The 15699-nt window shown below is 59.5% G+C and overlaps 2 protein-coding genes across 2 annotated transcripts; one reads left to right on the top strand and one right to left on the bottom strand.

Moving 5' to 3' along the window:
- Nucleotides 1-156: 156 nt before the first annotated feature.
- YIF1A (Yip1 interacting factor homolog A, membrane trafficking protein) lies at nucleotides 157-4292 on the bottom strand. The gene is made up of 8 exons (XM_030833532.3): nucleotides 4092-4292; nucleotides 3188-3399; nucleotides 2919-3023; nucleotides 2704-2782; nucleotides 1322-1379; nucleotides 996-1151; nucleotides 453-546; nucleotides 157-359 (listed from the first exon to the last, which is right to left on the bottom strand). Exons 1-8 carry the CDS (start codon nucleotides 4120-4122, stop codon nucleotides 213-215), a joined length of 882 nt encoding a protein of 293 aa, XP_030689392.1. The 5' UTR covers nucleotides 4123-4292; the 3' UTR covers nucleotides 157-212.
- Nucleotides 4293-6671: 2379 nt separating this feature from the next.
- On the top strand, nucleotides 6672-11608 carry TMEM151A (transmembrane protein 151A). The gene is made up of 2 exons (XM_030833085.2): nucleotides 6672-6913; nucleotides 9142-11608. The coding sequence occupies exons 1-2, from the start codon at nucleotides 6836-6838 to the stop codon at nucleotides 10471-10473; spliced, it is 1410 nt and encodes a 469-aa protein (XP_030688945.1). The 5' UTR covers nucleotides 6672-6835; the 3' UTR covers nucleotides 10474-11608.
- Nucleotides 11609-15699: the final 4091 nt, after the last annotated feature.

Here is a 15699-nt window from a genome sequence, read left to right as displayed (position 1 = left end):
TGCCTTCCGAGGCAGTATCAAGGCCACCAACTCCAGGGAGCCCTCCCTGGATCCCCCTCCTTGGAGAAAGCCCGAGCCTGGTCCCCTGGGCAATGCAAAGGCCCACAAGTGTTGGCAAATCCCCCCATAAGCCCCAGAAACAAGGCTCAAACGAAATCAAGGAAACCAAATCTTCAATGTATGGAAAAATCAGTGCCAGTGGGGACCGGGGGTCACCGGACCAGGTGGAAGGTCAGCCAGTATATCATGAGGGGCTGAAAGGCTGCAGCTCCCAGAGTCAGGTAGAGCTGGAGACGTTGCCGGGGGGCCGGGCCCCCCATGCTGTCGGGGCCCAGGGCTGCTGTTCGCAAAGAGCGCACCTGGAATAAAGGAGAGAGCTGAAGCTGGGCCGGGAAGGGGAAGCTTGTCCCCAGCTCCGACCCCAGGAGAAGAGGAGCCAGCCCCAGACTCACGATGAAGTACATGAGCGCGGATGAAGTCCAGGCCAGCGCCACGTAGTAGCCATCGCTGCCGAAGAGCAGGCCCGTGAGAACACTGAGGATCATCCTGCAGCGGGCAGGGGTGGGGGAGGGAGGAAGAGAAGGCTGGAGACCTCGCAAGGGTCCAGGCCTGAGACTGCCCCAGAGCCCAGCCTAGACCCCGCCTACCATCACCAGGGCCCTTTCCCCCCAACCTGTCCCCCCAGGGACCTAGACTCAAAATGAATTGGGAGGGCCAGGGCTCAGCCCTAGGACCTGGATCTGAGACCCCCTTCACTACCCCAGCTCACCCCTCTCCCCTGTGCTCCCGGGGTGACTCTCAACACATTCCTGACCTCCTGAGCAACACTGCGCAGCCCCTGAGGAGGCTGCTGAAAACAGGCGCCCCCTCTAGTAGAGAGGAGCTAGAGGGGGTCCAGGGTCACAGTTCGAGGCTGTAGTTATGCAGGCCGGGAACCCAGAGCGGTAGGCACCCCCGACCCAGGCGAGCCTCCCTCTCGGCCCACAGGTGCTCACCCCACATATTTGTAGCCGCTGTAGGCCAGCAGGTGGAAGGTGCTCAGGTCGCTGCGCACGGTGGCCAGGTAGACGCCCAGGAGCAGAGCTAGCACCTCCATCACAACCCACACCAGTGCCGTGCTCGCACACAGGCCCAGCACCTCTGGGGAGAACCTGTGGCCGTGTGGGGGTGAGGTGAGGGGAGCCCCAAACCAGCCATCCCGTGGCAGGTGCAAGACTGGGGGCACGAGTGGACTTGGGAGCTGGCACAAATCCCCTAGGGAGGCGAAGAGAGGAGTCAGGAGTGGGGAAGTGGTGGGAATGGGGAAGGGGTTGGCACTGACCTTTTCTGAATCCCCAGCGCCATCCCAGCCAGCAGCACGTAGGTGATGAAGGCCATTGCTGCCAAGAGCCAGAGAGATGCCATCAGCCTGGTTTCCTCAACCAGAGCCACCCCCCACTAGGTATTCAGAGCCACTGACACCCCCGTACTTCCTTCCCTGCATATCCCAACATGCTCGACCTCCACACTCAGCTCCGCAGTGCCCTGCCTGGGATGCCTGTTCCTGCTCAGCCCTCTCCCACTGTGTAAGTGCTACCTGACCCTTCTCTCAGGACCACCAAGCCACCTCCTTCCCCGTCCCTGTACTAGGAAACTCACCAAAGTTTCCTGCTGTGTCTCAGAAACTACATCACAGGCCAGAGTCACCTCTGCTATTTTCACAAAAGCTCAGACGGCAGCTGGGTTTTCACAGCAATTTCAACTCCTCAGTCCTGTCCTCTGCCCCCTTTAAGCACCAGAACTGATGTGCCCACAAGAGGGCACAGTGTCTGGAGACAGCAAACCAACTCTACCACCTATAAGCTGTGTATCCTCAAAGATACTCAACTCTCTCTGAGCCTTGGCTTCAACGTGTAAAACACGGATGGCAGTTCCTGCCTTACACAGTGACTATGAGAGGGAAACAAAATGAAGGAGGGAAGAAGAAACTGTGTCTCTCCCAGGGCAACTGGGCTGTTTGGCTGCCCTCCTGGTAGCCCTTCTGAGGGCTGGCCCGGGCATACTCACCCCTCCTCCAGCGTGTCCACCAGGGGCCTCGCCTTGTGCAGGCCCCAGGACAGAGAGAAGTCAGATGCAGAGTCTGCCAGCCACTGCACAGTGTGGGCGGCCTGACCCATGCCATGTAGACAGGCAGTTGTGGGAACCCAGAAGGGAGTGACCACCTCCTCAAAGAAGGGGATACTGAAGCAGGCCTTGGAGGACACGTAATAACAGTGATAATGGCTAATATTTACTGCGTGCTTCCTGTGTGCCACGTGCTGGCTGAGCACACACATCCCTTCGCTGAATTTCCAAAACAGTCCTCTGTGGTAGGAACTGTTGTTATTCCAGTTTTTCAGGAGCATGAAAGTAGCCACCTGAGGTCCCATAGCTGGAAGTTGCAGGGCCAGGTCTAAACCCAAGGCTCCAGGCTGGGGAGGGACATGGTCTAAGTCAAGTGGCAGGAAGGTCTCAAAAGGGAGTACCCTGAGAGCACACCCAGGAAGCTGCTTACTGGTCACCCCACTCTGTCTACCTGGTCTACCTGGCATCTAGGGACACCACAAAAGCCACACACAAAAGCACCAAGAGCAGATGCTGAACCAACACATGAGCCTCTCTCTTCTTGTTGGCGCCTCAAGGCACAAGTCCCCCCGTAACCCCTAGCCCAGGTCAAAGACTCACTGGGGATATAGAGGTCGGGGGCGTTGAGGTCTTGCCGCGGAGGCAAAGGCACATCACGACTGTACTGCACTTCCCAGTTCTGGTGGTGGCAGCAGCAGCCAGGTTAGGAGGAAAAGACAAGAGAGGAAAGAAGGGAGTTGAGATCTGGGGGCCAGACTCTAGGGCAGGATGAGGGAGGCAAGGGGGTCCACCAGCTCACCTGGTAGGCAGCTCACCTGGTGTGTGTAGGGGAAGACCAGTAGCCCTAGCTTCTTGGCCACATAGGCTGTGTCCACAGCGAAAAAATACTTGAGTTTGTTCTCAGACACAAAACGGTGCAGCTGGGAGGGGAGAGAGGAGGCTGTGGGCAAGCTGCACCCCAAACCTCAGGGTGCTCCTCTATGCGCTCCTTCCCTGAGGGCTGCTGTGAGGATTAGGTGGGATCCCGTGATGCCCCAGCCCTGGCCAGAAATCCTGCCACCCTTGCCCTGGGGGTGGGCCACACCTCCTTGTGCACCATGTCCTTCCCATGGGATGCGATGGAGCCGCCATAGGCCATAGCCATGTTGGCCACTGGGTCCCCAATCAAGTGGTTGACATTGAAGGCCACGTCGGCTCCTGGGGCTGGGTATCCCCCCGGCTGGCTGGAGTAAACACCGCTTGTGTCATCGAAGAGGGGAGGGGGATCCGGAGCTGCCCGGGCCCTGTGCTTGGAGCCTGTGGGTTTGTAGGTACCAGAGTAGGTGACAGGAATACCAAGCATGAGCCCAAACCACTGCCCCTTCCCCAGGCTGGGAAGCCCTGGATGGGTCCTGGGAGCACCAAGCAATCTGTGCGGGAAACTAGCTGGATGAGGAGTAGTTGACCCAGAAAGAACTTTGATGAGGGATCGTTTTGGAGAGGTGCTAAGTGTGGGCAAAGAAAGAGCTGAGGCAGCCCCTGGAAGTGGTTGCCCGTCTGAGGGTTCCTGGGGGCCTCCTCAAGGGGACTGATCTCTGAACTGAGCCTTGGAGACAGAGTTTGCTAGGTGAAGACAATCGGCAGGGCATTCCCGCATGTACAAGGGTGGGAAAGGCGACGGCTGGGTACGCGGAGGCCCTGGGCAGTGGTGAGAAACCCTACCAGGGTCATGACAGGGAAAGGAAGTTTGGGAAGCAAACCCCATTCATGCCCGAGTAGAGCACGGGGATCCCAGCAGTGCTGTCACCGCCCGATCTGATCTCAGGTTTGGGCCGAGAGGGCGAAGTCCAGGACGCGTTGCACAGTCTTACGGGGCAGGAGTCCGAATGACATCCGCCGCCCTGGGCAGCGGTCACGGCCGCCCCTCTCCCTCAGAGTGGGCGGGCCGCGCAGCCGACACTCCTCGGGCCGGTCGGCCCGCGCCCCCGCCCACCCCGCGCCCCACGCACCGTGGGCTACGTAGCCCGAGTGATAAGCCATGGCCCCGACGCTCGCTCTTTCCGAGGACCCGCTGCGTCGCCTCGTGGTACGAATACTAGTGAGGCAGCTGCTTCGTTTCCTGAGCACCGACCGAGGTTACCGATCAGCCAGACACGTCCCCGTCCTGTCCGACGACAGCAGCATGTCCGCAGCGTCATCCTCTGCCGCCTGCCATTGGCTCCTTGGCGGCGCCGGCTCGCCCATCCCCTCTCCCAATTGGTTACTGGCGTGCCCTCGCCGAAGTGGATTCGGCAATAACCAACTTCCGGTCGGGGGAATAGGCGGAGCAACTTGAGGCGCTCTCGGATTGGATAGTGCCGTTGTTAGTTCGCGGCGGAGCAGCCAATAGAAGGGTTAAAGTAGGAGGAGGTTGAGAAGTATTTCCGCGCCTGCGCACTGGAGCACTTGACGCTCTACCTGCCACGACTACAGCGGGAAGAGACCCGGCGGAGGCTGGCGGCGGCTGGACTCCGGGAATGAAGTTTCGCTCGCGGGACGTACTCCAAGAGGGAGTGGGACGGTGGGGCTATGACCAAGCCCTGTCCCTCGGGGCTCTTTCCCCTCCTTCTCAATGCTAGCTTTCCTTCCCCGTCCTCCATACTTCCCCCAGTACTGGCGCGGAGCCCGGGCAGCCGGGGCGGGATGCTGGTAGGAGCCCGGGCCGAGCAGTGACTGCGCGGCCCAGCGAGCTCCGGGATGCTGACTCCTCCTCCCGCCTCCCACCACTCCTTTCCGCGCGGGTGCTGTCCGCTGTCTGGTGCTGAAATTCCCTACCGCCACTGCCGCCATCCTGCAGACTCCGAGGGCCTGGGCTCTCGACACACACACACGCACACACACACAAACACACACCTGGGCTCTCTACACACACACACACACACACACACACACACACACACACACACACACACACACACACACACACACACACTACATGTATTGAAAAACCGAGGTCCGGGTCTGAAGTCCCAGAAATTGGGTGGTAATAAAGTGGGTGGTAATAGTTGGGATAGGATCCTGCACCAGGCTTGTCCCGTCGACTCTCCCGTGGTCCAGATGATTTGTGGGTGGAGGTGTGCCGATTCGCCTCCTGAAGCTGTGGTTGCAACTCCTGAGTCATTGCCAGCCCTTCAGTCATCTCGAAGTGAGACCCCCAAGCCTCACTCATGACCTCAGGGGCTCCTTTCTCTCCACCTTTCTCTCATTCCCACCTTCCCCGGAGACAGTCTTCGGGGCCTCCCTTCACACAGACCTCCAGCCACCACTTTCTACAGAGCAAGATCAGGTCCTCTTCGATCTGCCTCTAGTTAGCTACGCAGCGTCCAGTTACACCAGGTGACCTTCCTGCTCTCCGAACTCAGTCCACGTGGTCCAATTGCAGTGCCTTTGCCCAGAAGTCCCCTCCACCTGGGATGCCCTTCCCCCTCATATCCACTTGTCCAAAACCTAATTATCCTTTAAGAGTCAGTTCAACTTGTGCCTCTCAGACAGAGGGAAGAGTCCTGGCTTGGAACGGAGGCCGGAGGCCAGGCTCTAGGCTCCCTCTGGGTGCAGTAGTTTGCCCTGGATGTAAATTCCATGCGGACAGGGACTGTGTCATTCTCCACTTCTACACTTGTCTTCGCGATGCTCGTGCATGCTTCACAGTACTTGCATATAGAAGACACCTAATAAACATCTGCGCCTAATAATTTTTTTTTTTAATGGATGAAACTCTGGTTCAGTCCTTTTTTCTCTCTACCGTTTCGGTTACTTCATCTTTAAATGTGTAGGGGTGTTGAACAGAATGGTCTTCGAGTTGCTCTTTGGGAAAAAAAAAAAATCACAAAACAAACCCCACCTAGCATTGCAGCTCCCTATGTCCCACCCACTGATTGCCTACCTTGGGGGCTAGGCCCTGGCCCGGGGCAGATGTGAAGGTCTGAGGCCCCTGAGGGTCAGAGAGCTGCACTGGGGCCACCAGTACCTGGGAGGGGGTCCTCTCATGCAGGACGAATCCCACTCGCCTGGACAGCATGATGAATGTGCATTGAATCCAGCACCTTTCCATCCCCATTTCTCCGGTGGGAAAACTGAGGTTGGGGGTGAAGGGTGCCGACTCAAGATCACAAAGCCTAGGGCCCCGGGTGTCCTGGCCTCCTGCTTGCCTGCTCTAAGTGGAGCCCAGCTCCTCTGCCCAGCTAACGAGGCTCTCACCACAGCTTTCAAGGCTGTAACTGCCCCCTCCACCACCACAAGCGAGGCTTCAGGGGTGGGGTCTGGGTGAGCTCAGGCCTGGGCCTACTCAGAGATAGGACCCCGCGGGTACCCACCCTCTTCGAGATTCATTTTACAGCAGGGGAGTCTCAGGCCCCAGAGAGCAAGGACTTGTCCAAGGTCGCAAGCTCGATCGCGGCAGGAAGGGAACCCAGGCGTCCGTCCGCCCAGCCTGGGCTTCTCAGGGGTGGGGGCAGCACCCGCGGTGCCAGGCGCTGCCGGCGGCGCAGAGGGTGCCGCGGGGGCGGGGTCAGCGGAGGGCGGGGCGCCGGGCACCGCGGCTGCCAACGCCACCGCGGCTGCCAACGCCTCCGCCGCGCTAAGGCTCTAGCTCCGCGCACTCCCTCCGCGGCCGCTGAGCCGAGCGGACGCCCTCCGGGGCCGCGCCGCAGCCCTCCGCGCTCCCCCCTATCATGCCCCGGGCCCAGGCGGGGGCCGCCCAAGCAGCCAGGACACCATGCCCGAGGGCGGCGGTGGCGGCGACGGCGGGGAGGTGCCCGCGCTCATCCCGGACGGCGAGCCGCTGCGGGAGGAGGTACCGGCTCTGTGTGGTGGGGGCCGGAGCCGGGGCTGGAGCGGGAAGAGGGGGACAAGGGAAGGGGCGACCCCCGAGGCGGGGGCTGAGGAGGGAAGTCCGGAGACCCTGTGGCCAATGACGTCACTGGGGTAGCCTGCGTCCTGCAAGAGGTCCTGGGACCTAGGGGCCCACGTGGGGGTAGGGGTGGGGTTGGCTGGGAAGGGATATGGGGGCAACTCCCGCCCCCGACGCCCCCTCATCCCGCCTCGCCTTCCTGTGACGTCAGCACCTGGCCCCTGCGCGGCCCCATTCTGCAGCGCTGCCCCTCACCCCCAGAGCCCCGGGGTCAGGCCCCCAGGCACTCACGAGGTGCCGGGGCGGCGCCTGCAATGCAGCAGCGGTAGCGGGGACTCGGGGGGCGGGGAGCGGAGGGAGGAGGGGAAAGAGGGAGGGAGGTGGCCTTTGGTACCCCTTCTCCCTCTCCCTGAGGTGAGGCCCCAGGGCCCATCATGCTGGTTGGGACCCTCAGAATGGCCCCTCCTCAGTCCTAGCCACGAAGAGGGTCTGCAGGGCTGTAGGGCCCAGTGTGGGGTGTTGGGGGTGGTGGGTGGTGAGTAGATCTCTGTGTGTGTTTCGGTGGACAGAGGTTGCTTGTGGGTGTGTGAATGTCAGTGCGTGCTCCGCACACCTCGAATGGAATATACGTGCCCTATAGGCAGGTGAAGGTCTGGTGGCTTGGGTGAAATGCTCACGTGTGAGTGCATGTGAGTGTATCGTCCTGCGGTGTGTGGGTCTCTCCCGGTAGTCTGTAGGGTGTGGGTGTCAGGTCGCAGTAGGGGTGGGGGCATGTGCACCGTGGTAGGTAAGGGGCTGCCGTGTCCCTGCGCGTCAGTGAATGTGTAACATTTATGTGCATCTGTGTCCTGTGGTGGGTGGGTTGGGGGAGGGGATGCGTGTGCACCTGTGCGCCAAGTTACAGTGGGGGAGGGGGGTTGCGCCCTGGGCTCTGGTGAGGGTCTGCTGCGTGCTGGATATACAGGCAGTGGTCACATTCCCGGTGGGAGGTTCTTCCGTGAACTTAGGGTAGGGTGGGGTGGGGTGGGGGTCGCGGATGAGGGCAGGTGCATCCCTCTGGCCCCGCAGGTCAGGGTAGTGGTATGCCTCTGTGGCAGGCGGCTGCTCTGGGCTGGGGTGGGGACAGTTCCTCTCCTCCTGGGTTTCTCACAGCCTGGTGGGGGTGGGACTGTGGGGCAAAAGGTGGCCCCTTAACCCCCCACCCCTGCTGCTTCCTCCAGACCACGTCTTCCTTCTCCCCCTTTTCACCCCTTCTCTCTCCTTAGGCACCTGGGGATGAGGCGGGAGCCAGGCTGGCAGCCCGGGCCAGGGAGTGGTCCCTGCTGCCCAGCAGCTGTGTGCCGCTCCACCCCCAGCACAGACGGGGAGTGGAGGACGGCACTCCATCTGCTCCCCACCCCACCACCCAGACTCACACCTCTCCCTCTCTTCCTCTTTCTCGTTTACTTGAAAGCCTCGCCCAAGTCTCCTGCTGTCCCTAGCGAGACCAAGGGACCAGAGGGAGTTGCAGGGTAACGGTAATAATATTTATTCCCATGGCCAGACCCTGTGCCAAGATCTTCACACATTATGATCTCGATGAATCCTCACAACAACCCCAGTTTACAGAGGAGGAAGTTGAGGTCCAGAGAGGATGAGGGAACTGCCCAAGTCATACAGTGAGTGGTGGAGCCAGCACCCAATCCTGGGCTCCTAAGCCCATGCGCTTCACCCCTAGGACCCCTGCCACCCTGGCTTCCCACACCACCAGGTCCAGGAATCAGTGCCCAGAGAGGGCAGGGATATGGCCACAATCACACAGCAAATCGGGAGCAAAGTCAGGACCAGAGCTCAGTTTTCTCAGTGGCCAGTCATGGGGGAGAGGGGGGTCCTCTCCTCTTTTGGCAGAGATGGGTCTATTTTGTCCTACATGCCCCTGACCGAGAGATGACAGGGCACGGTGGAGGATAGGCTTGGGGCAGACAGGCCTGGGTTTGAGTCCTGCAGCTCGACTGTCAGTTGGCTAGAAGGGTGAGGCCTGGAGCAAGTTGCCCCGTCCCTCAGAGCCTCAGTTTCCTCCTCTGTAAAGTGGGGGCACAGCACCACCTCGTTCAGTGGCTTCCGCAGAGCAGCAGGCACAGCTGATGGCCGCGTGCTGACCCACGCCTCTCCTCTCTCTGCCCACTCTGCAGCAGCGGCCCCTGAAACAGTCCCTGGGGAGCTCCCTGTGCCGCGAGTCGCACTGGAAGTGCCTGCTTCTCACGCTGCTCATCCATGCCTGCGGCGCCGTGGTAGCCTGGTGTCGCCTGGCCACGGTGCCACGGCTGATCCTGGGGCCCGAGGCGGCCCTGGCCCAGGGGGCTGGGGGCCCGCCGCCCACCTACCCAGCCAGCCCCTGCTCGGATGGCTACCTGTACATCCCACTGGCCTTTGTCTCCCTCCTCTACCTCCTCTACCTGGCCGAGTGCTGGCACTGTCACGTGCGCTCCTGCCAGGCGCCGCGCACCGACGCCAACACGGTGCTCGCCCTGATCCGCCGGCTGCAGCAGGCGCCGCCCTGCGTCTGGTGGAAGGCCACCAGCTACCACTACGTGCGGCGCACCCGCCAGATCACCCGCTACCGCAACGGCGACGCCTACACCACCACGCAGGTCTACCACGAGAGGGCCGACAGCCGCTCGGCTCGGGGCGAGTTCGACTACTCGGCCCACGGCGTCCGCGACGTCTCCAAGGAGCTCGTGGGCCTGGCCGACCACGCGGCCACACGGCTGCGCTTCACCAAGTGCTTCAGCTTCGGCAGCGCCGAGGCCGAGGCCTCGTACCTCACGCAGCGGGCCCGCTTCTTCAGCGCCAACGAGGGCCTGGATGACTACCTGGAGGCCCGGGAGGGCATGCACCTGAAGGACGTGGACTTCCGCGAGTCCCTCATGGTCTTCGCCGACCCTCGCAGCCCGCCGTGGTACGCGCGCGCCTGGGTCTTCTGGCTGGTGTCGGCGGCCACGCTGTCCTGGCCGCTGCGCGTTGTGGCGGCCTACGGCACGGCCCACGTGCACTACCAGGTGGAGAAGCTCTTCGGCGCCAGCTCGCCCGCACCCGGGGCCGGGCCCAGCGGGCCCCCGCTCTCCCGTGTGGCCACGGTGGACTTCACCGAGCTCGAGTGGCACATCTGCTCCAACCGGCAGCTGGTGCCCAGCTACTCAGAGGCCGTGGTCATGGACGCCAGCTCGGGCGCCTACCTCCGTGGCTGCCAGCGCTGCCGCCGCTCTGTCAGCAGCAACTCGCTGCCCCCCGCCCGGCCCAGCGGGCCCCGCCTGCCTTTTAGCCGCAGCCGCCTCTCGCTGGGAGCCGGGGGCCGCGCCACGCCGGGGGTCTTCCGAAGCCTAAGCGGGGGGCCGCTGGGGCGCCGTGGAGAGGACACGGAGCCCCTGGAAAGCCCACCGTGCTACGAGGACGCCCTTTACTTCCCCGTGCTCATCGTCCACGGTGACAGCGGCTGCCAGGGGGACGGGCAGGGTGCGCTCTGAGACCCACGCGGCCCCCACACTGGCCCTCCCCCCACCATCCCACCACGGGGCTTCCATGCCTGAGTAATTGTTATCCAGAACAGGAGGGAAGACAGATCAGCACACGAGGGATGGGGTGGGGTTGGAGCCCTTAGACAGGCTAACATGCAGGGACCCACGGTCATTTTGGGGGCGGAGGGACACCACCGCGGTTGGGTCTACGTACCATCCCAGCATGGCTCCCCTCCAACCACCACCACGTCCCACCCCCTGCGATGGCGGACGATCTAGCCTGGGGGCCTCTCAGGCTGCGCAGGGAAGGAAGTTTCCGGAAAGCCTGGGCTGGGGGAGGAGTCCCAGGGACAGCTGTTGCCTGCAGTAGAGGGCTGCCTATGGACTCTTCCCTGCATGGCTGAAGCCACGTCGGGGGCCCTCGAGCAACCCAGAAGCACAAATCGGTGGTTTGGGGCCGCCCAGCTGGGCTGGCATCCATGAACCTGAAGAGCCGGCTACGGCAGCACCACGGCCTCGGCCCCACTACCCTCCCAAAGTCCCCATCCTCCTTCCCTGACAGGCCCGTCCCTGCCTGCCCTCTGGCCTCTGCTCAGGGCCAGTCCCTGATCAGACCCTGTGGTGCGGCCCCTCTACCAGGAGCCTGGTTCTTGGAGCACAGCCCTGTCCCACCCCACCCCTGTGTCTTCCCTGGTCCACCCTCCCCTGCACATCCAGTCACCCCTGTAACCCGGGGTTGTTTCCCAGGGCCCCATCTCAATTCCATATTCCCTGGTCTCTGCTCCTGGCCCCAGAAGTCCATGTCCGCCTCTGTCAGCCGCGCACACGCCTTCCAGGCTGTGTCCTCTCATCGCCCCCTGACTTCTCTGCTCTTTACCTTCCTGATGACCCACGGGGCTCAGGGCTATCGGGCATCCGAGGGGCCTTGGCCCCGGCCACAGCCTCTTGGACGATGCCCTTGCTCTGCCATGGAGGCCCCTGCTTCCCCCGTCCCTGGGGCTTGGCCCAGGGGACACCAGCCCTCCCCCAGGGAGGAGAGAGTAGTCCCTTCCCTTCCAACTGGGGCTTCCACCCACTCTCATGGGCCGGTGGGGGAGGGAGGAGGCAGAGAAAATGCAGATAAAATAAAAGGTATGAAATGGAAGGTCTTCTCACGTGCATTCCTGGGTGGTGGGTTCAAGGCCACTACAACAAACACAATGGGCCATGTTGGGTCTGGGAGGGGATGCAGGGTGGGGCTGCAGCACCCCCAGGAGAGGGTGAGCTCCCTGCCTGGCCTGGGGTCTCTGAGACTCAGATTGAGGTTGCTCTGAGCAGCTGACTCCACCCGACCGGTGTCTGGGTCGCTTCTAAGAGACTGTCCAAATGGCCCCTCTTCCAGCCCAGCAGCGGTTTCCATTCTGCTGCTGGGTGTGCTGAGGACTAAGGGAGTGTGGCTGGTCCCCAAAGTGGGAAGGAAGAGGTACGGCCTGTGGCGCAAATTCAGTTCCCCCGATGGCTGCTGGTGTCATGGATCTGGGGGAATGGGCACTGAGCAGGTCAGAGGACGCAAAGCTGGAAACAGCCAGCCCCAAATCAGGGCATGGGGTCTGAAGACGGAAGAGGGCAAAGGAAGGGCCTCCCTCAGTGGTGGAGCTCGAGCGGCCCTTGGAAGTGACATCTTCCTGTACAGCTGTGCAGCGTGTTCACTGTGCAAGAGGCAAGTGTGGGTGGAATCCCACCTGTGGGCCACTCCTCAAGCCCTGGCACGAAGCTGCATCCGCTTGGATGAAGGGCACCCTTTTCTAATCCATGCAAAGGCACCATAATGGCCAGTGGTGTCCCTAGAAGAGTGCAGAGAATGGATGGGATTCCCCCAGGCAGAGACAAGGCGAAGGGTGCTCTGGGCAGTGGGAGCTGCCTGCACAAAGGCTTGGGTGCAGGGCATGAAGCAAGGGTGGAAGCAGAGCTGTGGAAGAGGTGGCTGAGGCCTTCAACACCAATCCCTTAACTGGGGCATTGCCCTTAAATTGGGGCAAACTGGAGCCCTGGAAGGTGGTTGAGCAGGGAAGTGACAAGCTCAGGACTGCATATTAGGATTTTTAGCAGAATTCCAGCTGCCTGCTGGCCACATGGGGAGGGTGGAGTTAGAGACCAGAGCTTTCCCTGTGCATCAGCCCACTGCCTCACAGTGGGTGAAGTCAAACCTTTGTTCAGAAGCAACTTAGGTGGAAAAGTCCGTGGTGCCCAAACATTCAAGGAGGCTGCAGCAGGCAGGGGGGCAACGTGCGGCTCCGGCTCGTCCCCATGGGGAGGACTTCCCTCTTCCGCCATCCTGCTCTAACACCTCAGCCACCAATGGCCCACCAACCACTACCCATTCTCCCCTCCTCAATACCAGAACTCCAGTTTTACTTTAGATGGCGATGAGCCCAGCTAAAAGGCAATATTTCCAGCCTCCCTTGCACATATGGTGTGGCTGTGTGACCTAATTTTAGGGTATGAGATATAAGGAGAAGGTCTTGGAAGGGATTTCTAAAAATGCTCCTTGAAATAGAAACAATATTGGTGAAGGCTAGTTCTGTCCTCTCTGCTTCATCCTGCATTCCGCCTGGAGCACAGATGTGATAGTTGGAACTCCAGTAGCTACTTGGGACCTGGAGATGACCTTGAGAATTGTAGCCATGTGCTGAGGATAGCAGAGAAGCAAGATAAAAGACCTGGGGCTGGGAATTCCCTGATGGTCCAGTGGTTAGGACTCTGAGTTTCCACTACCGGGGAGCACAGATTCGATCCCTGGCCAGGGAACTAGGATCCTGCATGCCATGCGGCGTGGCCAAAAAAAAAAAAAAAAGACCCTAGGCTTCTGATGACACCATAGGTGTGTCCACATCATCCCTGGGTTGCCTGCTTTCAAACCCTCTCAGTGAAAAAGAGAAATAAACCATTAGTTTGTTTAAGCCACTGGTTTTTCTTGTCTCTATTACCAGCAGCCCATATTATTACCTATTTACTGCTGCATCACAAATTACCCCCAAACTTAGCGGCTTACAACGTCAATAATCATTATTATCTCTCCTGGTTTCTGTGGGTCAAGAATTCAGACATGGCACAGTGGGAGTGGCTTATCTCTGTTCCATGATGTCTAGGGCCTCTGCTGGAAGAATCAAAAGCCGGGAATCATCCATGAGGCTTGTTCATTCATGTGGCCGGCAGTTGACGCTGGCTGATGGCTGAGGGCCTACCTAGGGCTATTGGCTGGAACACCAAAAGAGGGCCTCTCCATGTGGCTTGGGCTTCCTTTTAACTTGGTGTCTAGGTTCCAAGGACAAGTGTACCAAGAGAGTGGAGGCTGTATTGCCCTTTGCAATCTAGCCTCAGAAGTCACATGCATCACTTCTGCCCCTTTCTATTGGTTAAAGCCATTACAAAGGTCCACCCAGTTTCAAGGTGAGGGAACATAAGACCCCGCCTCTCACTGGAGGCTTGCCAACATCGCATTGTAAGATTAGCACGTGGGATGGCAGATCTATTAGTGGCCATCTTCAAAAATGCAATTGGCCAATGAGCCAAATGCCATTCCTAACAAACCAACATCTATAGGCTGGTCTGAAAAATTAGCACCAACCGTTTTTTTGTGTTTTGTTTGTTTTGGGGGGTTTTTTTTGGCTGCACCGTGTAGCTTGTGGGATTGACCAGGGGCTGAACCCAGGCCTCGGCGGTAGACCGCCAGGGAATTCCTGAACACCAACCATTTTATAATGTTTGTTTGAGGGAGAAGGTGGTGGTATATCAGATGTGGGCCTACTAGGGGCAGAATGACATGCTTAGGTCATTTATTTGGGCCCTCTAGCCTACAGTAGATTAAATATGGCCACAAACTCTCTGTAGCTCATCCCCTCAGGAGGTGGAATCTATTTCCTTGCTCTCTAAATCTGGGCTGGCCTTATGACTTCCTCTGTCCAGTAGAATGTGGCAGAAGTGAGGCTGCACAGCTTTGGAGGCTAGGCCTCGAGAGGACTTGCAGCTTCCACCTGTGCTCTCTTGGAGCCCCGAGACCACCAGGCTGTGAAGATGCCCAGCCTAGTCTCCTGACAGATGAGAGGTCACATGCCCCAGCCAAGAGCCTGGACATGCCAGCCCAGATGGAGCCACACATGACTGTAGCCACAGGAGTGACCCCCAGGTAAGAGTAGCAGACTAGCAGACGAACCACCGAGCTGATCCCAGCCCAAATTGCTGACCTACAGAATGGTGAGAAATAAGAAATCCTTGTCGTTTCAAGCCACTAAGTTTTGGAGTGGTTTGTTACATGCAATGGATAGCTGATACAGGCTCTGAACCCATTTCCACCTCTTAATGAAGGGTCACTAGGCCTGCAAAGCCTGGTGAAACTGGAAACCCCAGTGTCTGCTGGACAGCTCCCATCTGGTGGTCTGCTGTCTCTTGTTCATGTTGGGTCTCTATTTGAGCCAACAGTGAACCAGGATACCCCATTCTAAACCATTCTCAAAGGAGAATAATGGCTGAGGAAGGGGGCAGAGCTTTGTCCCCAGATCCCAGAGACCTCTGCCTCTGCCCTCTGATCGAGGCCTGACTCAGCTCCACACAGCACAGCTGAAACAAGGTGCCCGATCTCCACACCCCCAACCCTGCTTCTCTCGATCTTTTCCATCTCAGGAAATAGTGTCACCACTGTTGCTTAAGCCAGGCGCTTGTATAGCAATCTTCTTCTTCATAGTTTTTTTTAAAAACTTTGTATTACGTAAAATTTCAAAGACCACAAAAGTAGAGAGATTGGTGCAACAAGGCCCTTCGTCTCCAGCGCCCAGCGCTGCAGCCATCGCCCACCAGGACCAGTCTTATTTCACCCACACCCCCTGCCCCACTTCTCCCCGCTCCAATTGGACTATCTCGAAGATCTGGAAGTTGTAACATTTGATCCATGAACACCTCCCTCACCCCTGATGTGACATCTACACCCAGGATTCTGCCTACAACACATCTCTCTAAACACCCCCAGTCCTCTCCAAGCCACCACCTTGCTCCAGGTCCCCCTAGGGGGTCCTCTTCCAGTGACAACCTTGGACTCCAACAAGCCTCCCCTTCCCCGCATCCCCTCCAGCCCATGCAGAATCACCTTAAAATATAAACCAAATCACATCTTCACCTCACTCAAAATATACCAGTGCCTCAGGACTTCCCTGGCGGTCCAGCAGCTAAGACTCCGTGCTTCCACTGCAGGGGGCACGGATT

This window comes from Globicephala melas, chromosome 8, assembly GCF_963455315.2.
Source record: "Globicephala melas chromosome 8, mGloMel1.2, whole genome shotgun sequence".
NCBI classification, from domain to species: Eukaryota; Metazoa; Chordata; class Mammalia; order Artiodactyla; family Delphinidae; genus Globicephala; species Globicephala melas.
Note: the sequence above shows the minus strand (reverse complement) of the source record. Positions and strands in the feature narration are given on the sequence as shown.